At 38.6% G+C, this 16,076-nt stretch overlaps 1 protein-coding gene across 1 annotated transcript; it reads right to left on the bottom strand.

Annotated features, from left to right (window-relative positions):
- Positions 1-3,648: 3,648 nt before the first annotated feature.
- Positions 3,649-4,221, bottom strand: LOC145258037 (uncharacterized). Its single transcript, XM_080115761.1, has one exon. The coding sequence runs from the start codon at positions 4,219-4,221 to the stop codon at positions 3,649-3,651; it is 573 nt and encodes a 190-aa protein (XP_079971887.1).
- Between the last annotated feature and the right edge of the window lie 11,855 nt (positions 4,222-16,076).

The raw sequence follows: 16,076 nt of genomic DNA on the forward strand, positions 1-16,076 counted from the left end.
GTGAGGAAAAAAAATTTTGGAACATGAATCCCGATCCAGAGGAGAATATATATATATATATATATATATATATATATATATATATATATATATATATATATATATATATATAAACAACAATATACAAACAACACATAATTACTAAAACGCATTAAATAAAATAAAATAAAAATTAAAAAAAATTAAAAAAGAAGAAAATTCATACCGGATTAAAATAAATTATACAGGAACTAGCTATAGTCTAATAAATAAAAACATACATCATTATATAAACAAACATATGCGGACCTGAAAAAATATGCCCCGGGGCAGAAAACAAGATGGCTGACGAGAGCCGAACATTATTTACGTGTTACACTTAACGGTTTCCCGTTGTGTTTGGGCTTGAAACCGACGGTACCAATGTTTTTCTGAACTTCTGTAAAACTAATAAATAAATATTTAGCTCTTATATCGAAAACGTTTTTCTTTGTAATCGAGCACTTTGTCGGAACTCTTTCCCCAAAATACAGTAAGCATATATATATATATATATATATATATATATATATATATATATATATATATATATATATATATATATATATATATATAAAAGAGAAACGTATTTCTTTTTTATGTATATTTTTTATGTATATATATATATATATATATATATATATATATATATATATATATTCTTTTTAATAAATTATGTATTGTTTAAAATGTTTTGACCAATGAACTTTTCGACCTGTTTTTGTTATTTGTGGTGTATTGTTTTTTGTAATTTCTTTGGCAGTCTGTGAGGGTGTATGTTCTTGTATTGAACTAGGAGAAATGTGTAATTGTTCGTCTATGAATGCAGGTTTATGTCTGCCTATTGCAATAGTGTCTTTTTTATCTCTTTTTAAAATGGTAAAGTACTTTTCACTTCTGTCGAGAACTAGATAAAGTCCGGAATAATTTGAACGGAGTGGTTTTTTGACTGCGTCGTTCCTGATAAAAACGTATTTACAGGTGTGAATATCGCTTGGAATGAAAATGTTCGTGTCTGGCTTTTTGGTTGGGGTGAATTTTAATCGTGACATTTTGTTTTGAATCCGTTACAAAAGTTGTCGTTGGGGAAATGTCTGCATTGTTTTCACAGAATTGTCCCTGTAAAATCAGTGCTGATCCGAAAACTAATTTTGCCGGTGTGCTCTGCAAATCTTCCTTCGCAGTGTTGCGAATTGCTAAGAGAATGGGTGGGAAATTGTCTGATCAGTCCGATTTGTTTTCGTTCATAGCCAAAGATGCTTTTAATTGTCTATGAAACCGTTCCACCATACCAATTGCATAAGGGTGGTAGGCAGTAGTTTTAATGTGCTTTGTTCCCAGCAAATGGTTGAATTCAGCGAAAAGAGTTGATTGGAACTATGAGCCCCTGTCCGTTGTGATTACGGAGGGCACTCCGAAAATCGCTATCCAATCTTGTAAAATCGTTCTGGCTACTGTTACGGCTGATATGTCTTTCACTGGTATTGCTGTCGGCCATCTGCTGAATCTATCGACTATAGTAAGGATGTGGGTGTGTCCTTTTGAAGTGGGCAACAGTCCAACCAAGTCGATATGAACATGAGTAAACCTAGCGTCTGGTACACTGAAAGTTCCTGAAGGTGATTTTGTGTGCCTGTGAACTTTGTTTTCTTGACAAGGAATGCAAGTTTTTGTCCAACTACGGATGTCCGTATTCATATTTGGCCAAACAAAACGTTCCGCTATTAATTTCACGGTGGCGCTTTTTCCTGGGTGGAACAAATTGTGGAAGTGCTGGAAAACTTGTCGTCTGAGGCTGGGTGAAATATAAGGGCGAGGGTGTTTTTGTGAAGCATCGCAATAGAACTTTGTTGTTCCGAACGGTATCGGCATTTCTTTCAGCTTTAGTGAAGTTTTGTCATTATAGCTGGGAGTGTGGTATCGGCTAATTTCTCTTGTGCTATTAATTCCATACTTAGTGGAGTGGAATTTAAAGAAGCAATTGTTGCGCGAGATAAAGCGTCAGCTACAACGTTCTCTTGTCCTTTTACGTACCGTATATCGGTAGAATATTGAGCTATATAGTCAAGATGTCGAATTTCTCGTTGACCGTATTTGTCGACATGTGTGTGTAGAGAAAATGTTAGAGGTTTATGATCTGTATAAATGGAAAATTTTCTGACTTCGAGGAAATGTTTAAAGTGCTTAATTGCAAGCTTAATTGCAAGTAACTCTCGAGAAAGTGCTATATTTAGTCTGCGCTTTGTTTAACTTGGCAGAGAAGAATGAAATAGGGGTCATTTTGTTGTCAGAAATTTGGTGAATGACAGCTCCTACTGCTATTTACGATGCGTCCGTCGTAAGCGTAAGTTCCATTGTATCGCTATCTTGGATATATGTAAGTTTGGTGTAGTTTGCCAAAGCATTTTTCGATTGTTCGAAGGCCTGTAGTGCATGTTCTTCCAAAACTAACTGTTGGTTTTTGGTTCGTTAAAGGTGCGAGTAACGTGGAACAGTTAGTCAAAAAGCGTCCGTAATAGTTAATTATGCCTACAAAACGGCGTACTTGTCTGACAGATGTCGGTAGAGGGAAATTTGAAATGCCACTTATGTTTTTCAGTGGTCAGTGCAGTTTTATGAATGTCTTCTTCTGCGACTGGAATTTGAAAATATATCTTTACGAGGTCTAGTTTGGAGAAAATTGTGGCGCCTTGGAGTCCATTGGCGAAGTCATGGATATGGGGGATAGGATATCTATCCGGAACTGTTTTCGCGTTTAAGCGTCTAAAATCTCCTCACGGTCTCCATGTGGTGTTGTCAGTTTTCTTCACCATGTGGAGTGGTGATGACCAAGCACTTTTTGAGGGCCGTATTATCCCCATGTGGAGTAGGTTTTGACACTCGGATTTTGCCAATTTGTATTTATCCGGTTTCAAGCGTCTAGGGGTTGAATAGACGGGCGGTCCTGTGGTCTTAGCGCTATGCTTGATGGGGCCCGTGTTTTTAAACGACTAGGTAAGTTGAGGAAATTTTTGGAGTAACCGGCGGACGTGTAAATCTTCGAGTAGGGCAGCACTGATTCCGGAGGTTAAAGATTTAGAGGTAGTTTCTCTCACCAAAATCTTCGTTTCGTTGTCCGTCAATGTATGATGAGTCATGTCGACAGATAGGTTGAAATGGGCTAAAAAGTCTGCCCCCAAAATTGGAGTGGTCACGCATTCCCAGGTTTAAGTTAAAGTTTTCTCGACAAAAGCGGGTATTTTTTTACCGTTGGCGGCTTGTAGGCTGAAAAATTGGGTCCCTGTTGGGTGGCCATGCGGTGTCGGTATGACGCTGATTTCCGCTCCGGTGTCTATTAAAAAGTTATATCCGTGGATTTTGTCACGGATATAAAACAGACGACCTTTACTTTTGTGCTCCAGCTACAGTCGTCGTCGTTACTGGCTGGAAGGTTCGTTTCCCTGTGCTGGTTTTATGAATGCGCAGGGTGTAGTGCATTTTCTCGCGTCGACGCCGATTCTCCTGTGGTAGAAACAAACATCTTGTCTATCTCGTGACGTGCACCGGTTCCTGCTTAAGCTTCTTGCCTGTAACTTTGTCGCGGGTCGTTGTAGTTTCTGGGATAATGTCGACGCGTTTGAAGTACGTCGGCTAGCTGCATTGAAAGCGGTAAACCGTAGCCTTTAATTCGGCTAATTCTTCGTCTCGGTTTTGGTCAGGTTGCCGTTGGTGAGCGTATACTTGTCGGCTCCGGGAACTTTCATGAATTCTGTCGGCTATGTCGGCGAGCTTTTTTGTTGCCGTCTCCTCCGACATCGGAGCGAGGATTTGCTTGTTAGTTGGGGGTAATTTTCCACACCAGAGACTCCTCATGATGCTGTCCGACATTTTGTTGTCTTTCAGCAAGGCTTTCATATGGCGAAGTAGTTGAGAAGGCGTACGGTTACCTAACTCAACTTGCGTAAATAAGTTACGAAGCATGGCTTCGTTGGAAACACCGGTTCGTTGCAGGATTGCTTGCTTCAGCGTGTCGTACAGTCTTTTCTCAGGTACATTTTCGAGAAAATCTGTGACTTCTTCTATCACCTCCAACTGCAGTTTTTCCACTAGGTAACAATAACGCGCTCGTTGTGACGTTATCCGTTTAGCGTCAAATATGGCCTGTAATTGGACGAACCATATTTTTGTATTTGTCGGGCTGAAGGCTGGAATATTTAATGCCATGGTTTCGTTGTAGGAGTCCGTCTGTTGAAGTTCCATTTTGTTTTTTTGTTTTCTAGAGAAAAATTAAATTTTCGTGCGTGCCGTGGATTTGTGTGGAAGAGTTTAGTTTACACCGCGTGTTTCGTTCAAACACATTCATTTTATTAAAAATTAAGGGGTCAGCATCATTTGTTGCGGACCAGGATATAATAATCCTAACCCGCTACAAAAGAAAATAATGAAATGAATGGAAGGAAAGAAAAAAAGTCAATTGCTGAATAAAATAAACATGTCGTTTATTTTCTGTTAAAAATAAATGGTTTAGGTGGAACACGTTTTCAGTCCATTATGTAGAAAAAGAAAGAGAGAGAAAAGGTGTTGACCTCAGTAAAACCACGCGTGCATGGTAGCAGTCGTCCACATGGAAGTGTCTTCAGGCCACAAGCTGTGCACGCGAACTTGTCTGGTTGACGAGCCAAGGCAAAAGGGAAGAAAGAGGAAGTTAGACGTTGTTGTTGACTTTTATACCGGGGTCAGTGATCTGACTGCGCATGCCTGGATTTCCTTTAAAGGGAAGTGACGTTGCCCATGTGTGCGTACGTGTGCGCGTATGCGTGAGTACATGTGTGTACGTTAGCGTGTGTGTGTGTGCACGTGAAGTGTATGTGTGCGTGTGTACGTGCGTACATGTTGGTGTATGTATGTGAGGAAAATAAAACATGTTCGAACACCTCCATAGAAGTGAAATAGGCACAAACTTTAATAAAGAATTTTCATATCTATCTGCGTAAGTATATTTTGATAATTATGTTTCAGTTTGAAGAAATATGGTATTATAGAATTATGGGGTGTTCGTTCGTACTTGACCTCCATAGAATGGAAATATGTCACAAAGTTTAACAAGATTTTTTAATATAGATCCACAGAGTATTGTGATAAGTGTTTCAGTGTGAACAGGTATGGTATAATAAATTATGGGGTTTATCTATTTTATTTTTACTTTCATCATATTTTGCTTTGGTTTTGATACCCCCAAAGCTATCTCTTTACAACTCTTCCTTTCATAACGTATCATACTTTCATAACTCATGGTCCATTTTCTGTAGGCTGGTTTTGAACCCAGTCAACGACGTGTACTTTTGCTAGTATGTATATATATATATATATATATATATATATATATATATATATATATATATATATATATATATATAAAGTGAAAGTGTCGGTCTGTGTGTGTGTACATTTCCCGACGCAATAACTCTGTCAATTGTCAGTTTACAGGCTCGAAATTTGATATACAGGGTATGGAGATTTGGGAAAATCTTTTTAATTCGTTTTGACCCTTGAGGACTCTACCAAACTCCTTCGACAATTTTGGGTATAAACAATTGAAATTTTAGATATAATTGGACATGGATCTAATTTAATAACTTGATTTGAGGCCAAAACAATAACTGTTAAGGGGTCATAACAGGGGTTAAACTTAAAAAGAATTTGACCTGTTCGGTCTCTACCAAATTACTCAGACACTTTCTGATCTAAACATTTGAAATTTTACATTCAGAGATAGGGCAATCTTTTTAATCAGTTTGGGTCGAAAATTTGAGCTACCAATATATAAATGTATGTACGTATGTACGTATGTATGTATGTATGTATGTATGTATGTCTGACCAAAACTTTTGACAGAGGCGACAGATTTTCACAAGATCAGTATCGTCTTGAAGCGCGACCCTTCAGACCACAAATACCGAAAAATTGGCTAAAAACATTAATTTCTTCACCCTCAACTGGGCACTTTTCTACAGCGAGGGGTAGCTTTTTTCACCGATATTTTCGAAAGTCCTCCCCTCTTGTCGATTGTCTAGCCTTAATTTAAACCTACGTTAATTCTGATTTGGCGGTGGTCGTAACAGCAAAAACGTCACGTTTTCCCGTTCTTTTCCTCCTTCGCGGCACGGGTTCGAGCCTGCCTTCCTACTACCACTTTTTTTTTCTCAACACACACCTCCAAATACCCAGGCAACACCGGGCTGAAATGCTAGTATATATATATATGTGTGTGTGTGTGTGTGTGTATTTGTATGTGCGTGTGTGTTGCAGTTTTCTCGAAGCATTGTTTAAGGCTATGACAATATTGAATAGTTTCAATAATTTTACATAATAAATTATTAATGACGTTTCTGAATTTTTGAGATGAGGATTAGTTATTCATATTATTTGGATTCATCGGACTCCTTTTCTCATCTTGATTGTCATAAATCACACTCAAGATGAGAACAGTTTTGCAATTGGCGGTCACTATCAATACTTATCAGGCGCATTCCAAAACAAAACCTACATAAAAACACTCCCAGACGCATCAAGTATCTTTGTATTAAATCTTTAAATAAATCGGTACGGCCGTTTCCGAGTCTGTAGGAAACGAACTCACGCGCAAACAGAGAGAGAGAGAGAGAGAATGTTCCTTATATATATATATATGTAGAGAGAGAGAGAGAGAGAGAGAGGGGGGGGGGGAGAAAGGGGGGGTCACAAATGACGTATAGAATAAGAGTGAGAACTCATACAATATACGTGATAGATAGAAATTTAGTAAGTGAAAGTAAAGTGATTAGTTATTTGTAAATTGCGGTTAATTAGAACAATTAAAGCTGAAGTTCCAACTCAATAGAAATGAGAGAGAAGATTGGAAAAGAAGGTTAATTAGAAAAATTAGAAAAGGTTAATTAGAAAAATTAGAAAAGGTTAATTAGAACAATTAAAGCTGAAGTTCCAACTCAATAGAAATGAGAGAGAAGATTGGAAAAGAAGGTTAATTAGAAAAATTAGAAAAGGTTAATTAGAAAAATTAGAAAAGGTTAATTAGAACAATTAAAGCTGAAGTTCCAACTCAATAGAAATGAGAGAGAAGATTGGAAAAGAAGGTTAATTAGAAAAATTAGAAAAGGTTAATTAGAAAAATTAGAAAAGGTTAATTAGAACAATTAAAGCTGAAGTTCCAACTCAATAGAAATGAGAGAGAAGATTGGAAAAGAAGGTTAATTAGAAAAATTAGAAAAGGTTAATTAGAACAATTAAAGCTGAAGTTCCAACTCAATAGAAATGAGAGAGAAGATTGGAAAAGAATACACGAAAAGAACAAGAAAACTCTTAGAAACTGAATTATATACTGAAATCTATTAAATTTAATACAGACCTAGACAGTATCACTAGTATGATATTCTGATTACAATCCACGAGGCCATACACTCGAAGGATGATGTTGATCGACTACGTGAAAAGGAGAGGAGGGAGGAAGAGGATTGGTAAGTATGAAAGATTGCTGTATATGTTAATAAATAAGAATTGTTGAAGTACATAACTCAGAGCACAAAAAACTGACTGCTCGTAGCAAGAAACATCGTCAAAACAAACAAAACAGCGAAACGAAAAACAAAAAAAAAAAAAAAAAAAAAAGAAAGAAAGAAAAAAGGCGAGAAAAGAAAAGTGGAAAGCGAAACAGCTACACGAATGATTCGTAAGACTGAGAAAGAAAGAAACTTACTAAGACACCTGGACGTGGCCACGGAAAGGACACTACAATAGATAAACAAAATCACTACTGACAGCTACACGGAACTATGCGTTTAGAACTAACTATATCAAAATCAAAATAGACAAAGACGGAAAAACTGTAAATGCGGAATCTGTGGACAAAGAAGGGAAACGATAAATCATATTAAGTGAATGCAGACAATTAGCCCAGAAAAAATGCAAAAATAAGCAAGACTGAGTAGGAACTATGCAAACGACTGCATTTTAGATATAAAGTCAAATGACATGGAGACAAACTGAAGATAGTATTGCAAAACAAAAATAAAAAAAAACCCTCTGGGACATTCATTTAGCAAAGAGGCTGGATGTCATAATAGTGTGGGTGTGTGTTAGAGAGAGAGAGAGAGAGAGAGAGAGAGAGAGAGAGAGAGAGAGAGAGAGAGGGGGCACTAACCCTATTTGGGTTTAATCGGCTTCCTCCGAAGGAGGAAGTTCTATGAGAGTATGGAATTCACAAGCGGTCGCCAGTCGCATGTATATTCCCGTTATGGGAGATGACGACGTTAGGTTTTTCCAACTTTTTGCAGGTAGGTGTTGACGTACTCCTAAATACAGCACCTGGAATTCCCAAATTGGTCACCCATTTTAGTAATGACCAAGCTCAACTTTGCTTAACTTCGTTGATCTGATGAGAATAATCAACAATAGTGTTTCTCATCTTGTCTCCCGCTCTTCATCACTCCTCTATTTTGCTTTCCTTCTTTCACGCTCTCACTGTTTAGTTTAATCCATCTTCTTCAAGATCCAAACTTTACTCTTCCTACTACCATCGTTCTTTCTCGTCTCTTCCTCGCTCTTTCCTTTTCTTTGCCTTATTTCTACCATTTTCTCTCTTTCTCTCTCTTTTTCTTTCTCTACCCCTCTCTCCCTCCCCCCTTTTATTCTTCTTCCCTTTTCATGGTTTTTCGTCTTCCTTTATCTATTCTATTCTCCCGTATTTCCACCTCCTCCTCCTCCTCCTCCTCCTCCTCCTCCTCCTCTTCTTCTTCTTCTTCTTCTTCGTCGTCGTCGTCGTCGTGGTCGTCGTCGTGTTCTTCTTATTCTTATTCGTTTGTCGGCACTCGCCCATCACGAGAGACGATGGTATTGAGCTACATAGTTTGAACAGGTTGATATAGGAGAATAACTGTTGCCCGTGCAGCAGTATACCCTCTCCACGAAACTATATAGATGATTCAATAGAAAAACAGAGTCGATACAGACTGGCTCTAACTTGGCCGCAAGAGTTACTGGTGATGAAAATATAGAGTCAGGCCGCCTTAGGAACTCCATCTCCCGATTTTCTGCCGGGGTTTACTCCTTTAGCCCTTACTCTAACGGAGTAATCCCCCAACACAACGAAAATTTTAAAGTTGCCTTTTCCTAGGTGGGCTACCATCCAAAGTTGGCGAGTCCCACTTGCCCGAAGTGATTGGTTTTAAGGCGCCAGTCGACTGTCTTTGCCCGTTCTTCCAGTTAGTAGAAACAGTTTCGTCGGGTTTAGTTGTCACCACCGGTGGTGACGGTGTAATAGCTAAACCACAAAAGAAGTCCAGGAGCTGAATTGGGTCGCCAGAAGCTATTTGAGACGTACACCATTGGGGCATTTTTTAAGGAGAGAGGGCTAATACCCACTACCATCCTTCGTTGTGACAACATTTGAAACTATTATTACTCGATAGGAGATTTCACTTACATTCTAAGATCACACACTTATGTGGTGTTCCTTGGAGTCTTGGTGACAAAAAAATCTCCCCATATTTCTATTACTCTCCACCTTATTTGATAACCTTGGCAAATAACTCTGCGTTATCACCACAGTCACGTACTATTGAATCCTCGTTGTCAACAATCATTGGTCGTCACAAGAATTTGGGTGAAATAAACCTTCTCTAAACTTACAATACTCTTCGCACTCATTCAGTTCAGGTTTTGTTAGTGTTTTCTTTCCTAAGTCTTTCCATCCTCCCCTGACCCTTCACGACATTTTTGTGTGATATCAATCGAAGCTTAATGCTCCTTGTTGGGAGGGGGGCAGAGTTTATAAGTTTTCTTACATCTTTAGTTATTACTATCAACTCACTAGGAGTTTTCATACAGGTTAACAGCAAAGGTTTTTTTGTCTCTTTGAGAACAACCTGTGGTGTTCCCAGGAGTCTGAGTGACGGCAAGTCTATCCAGATTTCCAGTAATGATCACCCCTTTGGATAATCTTTGCAAATTAGTTTGCGTTATCGCAACAGCCGTTTACCATTGATTTCTCGTTGATGGAATTTGCACTCATCCAATGGAGATCTGGGTAGTACTTTCTCTCCTTGGTCTTTCCATCCTGTGGTCTGCTGGAACGGCAACATTTACGGTCTGGCAAGACTTTTCCTTTGTGGGAGTTGAAAACTCCCAGCCTGACTCGATTGTCGCCCTTTAACTCAGAAGAGCGACCTAGCTACGTCACTTCCTTTTCCCCATCTTTCTTTCTCTTTTGCACTGGACCTTCAAGCAGTCAAAATGTAACAAACACCGCTCTGGGTGGCATGAGCCACCACAGTGCCCTGACTAGCCAGTCAGCCTTTCGCAGCTACCAAGCGCAAGTAACGAACTCTCATTCTAACGAACTCTCATTCTTTTCTATCGCTTCTTCATGTATATTTATGTAAATAAATTGCATTTCTTTCGCTGATATATAGCGGTATATTTTCGTCCTCATTATGCGACCTTTTGCTTTTCCAATCCTTCAATTCCTCTACCATTAAATGCATCCAGCATCATACACATGGGGACGGGGTTGTCTATCACACAGCAGACCATCCTGTCCCCAACAGATTGGCTCACGCCACCCGGAGCGGTGTTTGTTACATCTTAACTGCTTGAAGGTCCAGCGCAAAAGAGAAAGAAAGATGGGAAACAGGAAGTGACGTAGCTAGGTCGCTCTTCTGAGATAAAGGGCGACAATCGAGTTAGGCTGGGAGTTTTCAACTCCCACACCTTCTTATTAATTATTATGACAGCTGGTTTTCTTGCTTGGATATGTTTATCTGTTCGTATATCCATTTGTCAGAGCGTTCAAAATGTAGTTGTCTGCATAATTCCCTGTGTACTATATAACTTACTTGATCGTGCCTATTATTATTATTATTATTATTATTATTATTATTATTATTGTTATTATTATTGTTGTTGTCATTATTATTAATATTAGTGTTATTATTATTATTATTATTTTTTATTATTATTGGCTCACATGGAGCTTTCACACAAGTCAGCAACCGAAGCTGAGTGACAACAAGTCTCCCCAGACGTCCAGCTCTCTCCACCTCTTTCGATAGCATTTGCAAATGAATTTGCGTCATCACAACAGCCATTTACCATTGATTTCTCGCTGGCAGTGGCTATTGGTTTATACTGGAATTTGAGTGGCACTAAGCCTCCCAAGATCCCAGTTCACTTCGCGCTTGCCCATCAGAGGTCTGGTCAGCGCTCTCTCCTCTGTCTTTCCATCCTCCTTGACCCTTCTCGGCTCTTTGGTATCACTTTTCTATTGGAGAAACGGTGATGAGGGGATGCGTAATGGGGTTATAGAACTTGTAGATATGCAGCTTCGGTGTTCTTCATTCCCTGTAACGCTTTTTCGTTATATTGTATTCTTGTATTATTCTCTGCATTAAAGTGTTTTCCTTAATATTTCATTATCGTTAGTCATTGTATTTTTGCAGCTATTTCACTGATTCCAATTTCTGCCATTCTTTTTTCAGAGTTTTTGGGGATTGTTCCTAGTGCTTCTACTATTATAGGTATTATTTTAATTTTCTTCATCATCCAAATTCCTTTTAACTCTCTGGCTAGCTCTGTGTATTTGCTTCGTTTCTCCTTTTCTTTCTTACTCACCCTGTGGTCAGCTGGGGCAGAAAAGTCTACGATTTGTCAGGATTTTTCTTTGTTGCTAATTATTACGACATCTGGTCTTCTTGCTTGGATGGGTTTGTCTGCCTGTATGTCCATGTCCCATAGGATCTTGTGGTTCTCGTTTGCTAGTGGTGTTGTGGGTTTATGCTTGTACCATTTATCTGTATGGTTAAAATGCATCTGTTTGCACAATTCCCAGTGAACCGCCCTCACCACTTGGTCATGCCTGTTTTTGTATTCCTTTTGGGCAAGTTTGCTGAATTCACTTACTATATGGTTTATCGTTTCGTCTCTTTGTCCACAGAGTCTGCATTTGCTGTTCTCTTGTGTTTTATCGATCTTTGGTTTGATATAGTTGGTTCTTATCGAGTTATCTTGTGCTGCAGTTATTAGAGATTCAGTTTCTCGGTTTATATGTCCTTTTCGCATCCATGTCCAGGTGTTTTCGTTATTCTCATCTTTTGTCTTTTTTATGAATCTTCCGTGGAGTTGTTTCTCTTCCCATTTCTCTTTCCTCGTTTTGTCATTTGTCTCTCTGTTTTCTGTTTTGTTGGGTTTTTTTCAGTGTCTCTCGCTGCCATAATTATCCTTTCTGTGTTTTGCATTATGTATTTTTCTAGTTCATTTTTTTGTGTCCTTCACACAGTTTTCTTTACAGATTAGTCCCCTCCCGCCGTTTTTCCTTTTCACGTAGAGTCTGTCAATATAGTCCTTTGGGTGTAGTGCATTATGCATGGTCATGAGTTTCCTCGTCTTGTGGTCGAGCTGTTTCAGTTCTTCTTTTGTCCACCCTATAAACGGTCCTGAATATCTTACTAGTAATACTGCCCATGTATTTATACCTTTTATTAGGTTTCTGCTATATAATTTCGTTTCCATGAGTTTTCTTGTTCTCCTGAGGTATTCCTTTCCAATTTTCTCTTTCATTTCTGTTGCTCTGATGGTGTCCGCTTCCAGAATTCCCAAGTATTTATAGTTATCTTGTTTCCCTAGAGCCCTCATTTCTGTTTGGTTTGGTAGTTTCATGCCTTCTGTCGTTTCCAGTTTTCCCTTTCTTATAACTAGTTGTGCGCACTTTTCCATTCCAAATTCCATTTGAATATCTTGGCTGAAGATCCTGGTAGTGTTAATTAGTGTCTCTACCTCCTTTTCAGTCCTTGCAAAAAGTTTCAGATCATCCATGTACATTAGGTGGTTCATTTTTTCCTCTGTATTAGAGAACTTGTATCTGACTTCGCACTTTCTCAGAATACTATTCAGGGGCATCATGGCTATGATGAACAGTAATGGTGATAGTGAATTTCCTTGGAAGATGCCTCTTTGTATGTTAATTTCTGTTATGTGTTGTCCATCAGCTGTCAATTCCAGTCTCCATGTTTTCATTGCATTTTCTATTACGTTGGTATTTTATACATTTTTAAGCATTCTATTATCTATGCTTGGGGGATCCTGTCATACGCTTTTTTGTAGTCGATCCATGCCATGGCTAAATTCTTTCTCCTCCTTTTTACATCCTTTAGGATCTTTTGATCTATATATAGCAGATCATGTGTTCCTCTTTTTCCTTTTTGACATCCTTTCTGTTCCTCGGGGATGAGTCCACGATTATTCAGGGAGTGGTAGATTTGTTCCCTCAGTTGTGCTGTTAGTATCTTCCACATAGTGGGTAAGCACGTGATTGACCTATAGTTGCTAGGGACGGTTCCTTTCTCCGTATCCTTCTATAGCAGTGTGGTTCTACCTTTTGTCATCCAGTCTGGTATGCTTGCTTCCTGTATACATCTTCTCAGGTTTTGGGCTAGTCTTTCGTGTAAGGTTGTGAAGTTTTGAACCAGTATGCATGTATCCCGTCATGCCCTGGTGCTCTCCAGTTTGCCATTTTTCCTATGGGTTTCTTTAGGGTTTCCTTGCTGATTTCATTCACTGTTCCTTCTTCGATTTGTTGTAACTCTTCTTTCATGTCTTTCAGCCATTCGGCATTTCTATTGTGGTCTCGTCGCTCTTCCCATATTTTACTCCAGTAGAGTTTTGTTTCTGTCGGATTTGGTTGCTCTGTTTTTGTTTTTCCTCCGTTATTAACGTTATTATTATTATTATTATTATTATTATTATTATTATTATTGTTGTCGTTGCTGTCATTATTATTATTATTATTATTATTATTATTATTATTATTATTATTATCAGAGAGAGTACCGCAAAAGACACGATCGTGTGGGACTCCGGATATATTGGGAGGTGTGTAAGAGAGTTGGGGTGAAGTGTGCTGGAAAATTGTTTGAGGAGGTTCTTGATGAAGTGAGAACAAGTGAGGATGGCAAGGTAGAGCTATGGTGGGACAAAAGTGTCATAACGACCAAGCAATTGGAACATAATTGTTCGGATTTGGTCGTCATTGACAAGGTTTCAAAAAACTGGCAGATTGTAGACTTCTCAGTACCCTGGGACAGGAATGTGAGAGAGAATGAGAATGAGAAGTGGAGCAATTATGCTCCATTGACCTTGGAGATAAGGCGTATACACGGGGTTAAAACACAAATAATCCCGGTCGTAGTTGGTACACTAGGAGTAGTATCGTCTGGAAGGACAATTGAAAAAAACTACAAATCCCTGATGTTTTAGGCGGCCTTCAAACCTCTGCAATTATAGGAAACATCCTTAGAAAAACCCTTGATCTTTTAAGCTCCTGGTTTGAAGCCGGGATTAAGGGAAATCCTCTGGAAATGAATCCCATCCCTTTCCACAGAGACGTTCAGAAACGAAATCAGAATTATTATTATTATTATTAATATTATTATTATTATTATTATTACTATTATTATTATTATTATTATTATTAATATTATTATTATTATTATTATTATTATTGGCTCACAAGGAGCATTTACACAGGTCTTCAGATATCTTTCCCTGAAAACAGCCTGTGGTATTCACTGGAAGCTGAGTGACAACAAGTCTCCCCAGGTTTCCAGTACTCTCCACCTCTTTCGATAACATTTGCAAATTAATTTGCATTATCGCAACAACTGCTTGTCGTTGATTTCTCATTGGCAGCAACTATTGGTCTTTGCTAGGATTTGAGTGGCAATAAGCCTCCCCAGGGTTCCAGTTCTCTTCGCACTTATTCGGCTGAGGTCTGGTCAGTTCCTCGCTGTTTCCTTCCTCCTGGACTCTACTGGGTTATTTGGTCCCGCTCTTTTTTGGGGAGTGGAGCGGATAGATATGCGGTTTCAGTGTTATTCGTTCCATGTAGTGTTTCATGTTTTGTTTTTGCAGCATTTTGTATGGCCCGCACTTGTTGCTCCTGTGTGTTAGCTTCCACATTCAAGCGTTTTTCTTAATATTTCAGGTGTTTTCATGATTGTTGTTCGTTGTATTTTTCCTGTCATTCCTTTGATTCCAATTTCTCACATTCTTTTTTCAAAGTTTTTCGGGATTGTTCCTAGTGCTACTACTATTATAGGTATTATTTTGAGTTTCTTCATCTTCCATATCCCTTTCAGCTCTCTGGCTAGCTAAGTGTATTTGCTCCATTTCTTCTTTTCTTTGATATCCACCCTGTGGTCAACTGGAACAGCAAAGTCTACGATTTGACAGTATTTTTCTTTGTTATTAATTATTACGACATCTGGTCTTCTTGCTTGGATGGGTTTATCAGTTTGTATGTCCATGTCACATAGGATCTTGTGATTCTCGTTTTCAAGTACGGTTGCTGGTTTATGTTTATTATTATTATTATTATTATTATTATTATTATTATTATTATTTACTCACTAGGAATAGTCACACAGGCCATCATCAAGGATTTCTCTTTGAAAACAACTTGTGTTATTCTCTGGAGGCTAAGTAACAACAAGTCTCCCCAGATTTCCTGTACTCTCCACATCTGTTGATAATTGCAGATGGATTTGTGTTATCGCAACCACCGCTTACCATTGATTTCTTGTTGATGGCGATTATTGGTCTTCACTGGAATTTGGGTTGCAACAAGCCTCCCCAGAGTCCCAGGCCTCTTTGCACTTGTCCAGCAGAGGCCTGGCTAGTGCTTTCTCTTTTCGGTCTTTCCAAACTCCTTGATTCTCCTCACTTTGGTGTGGTGTCAGTTTTTGGTGACACACACACGCAAAAAATTATTACTATTATTATTATTATTGTATTTATTTGCTTCGCCACCTAATCAAATTAGGCACAAGGCCGTTTTTAATGTGGGGTAAAAACCAGCTCCCCTAAAAGTAAGCAAAAAAGGGGCACTCTGGTTACCAAAAATAATAATTGTCCCAGTATAGAGGGTTTTCCCTCCATTGACTGGTAAATATTATCTTAAGTGCAACATCTGCAGAACAGATACTACACTTTGATCCCGACCCGAAGGCGAAGAACAACAGAGTATTTATTTG

This window comes from Euprymna scolopes, chromosome 33 (genome assembly GCF_053919585.1).
Source record: "Euprymna scolopes isolate OS-2025 chromosome 33, ASM5391958v1, whole genome shotgun sequence".
Classification (NCBI taxonomy): Eukaryota; Metazoa; Mollusca; class Cephalopoda; order Sepiida; family Sepiolidae; genus Euprymna; species Euprymna scolopes.

Coding starts and splice junctions, on each gene's coding strand:
- LOC145258037 (XM_080115761.1), bottom strand. CDS start 4,221: ATGGCATTAAATATTCCAGCCTTCAGCCCGACAAATACAAAAATATGG.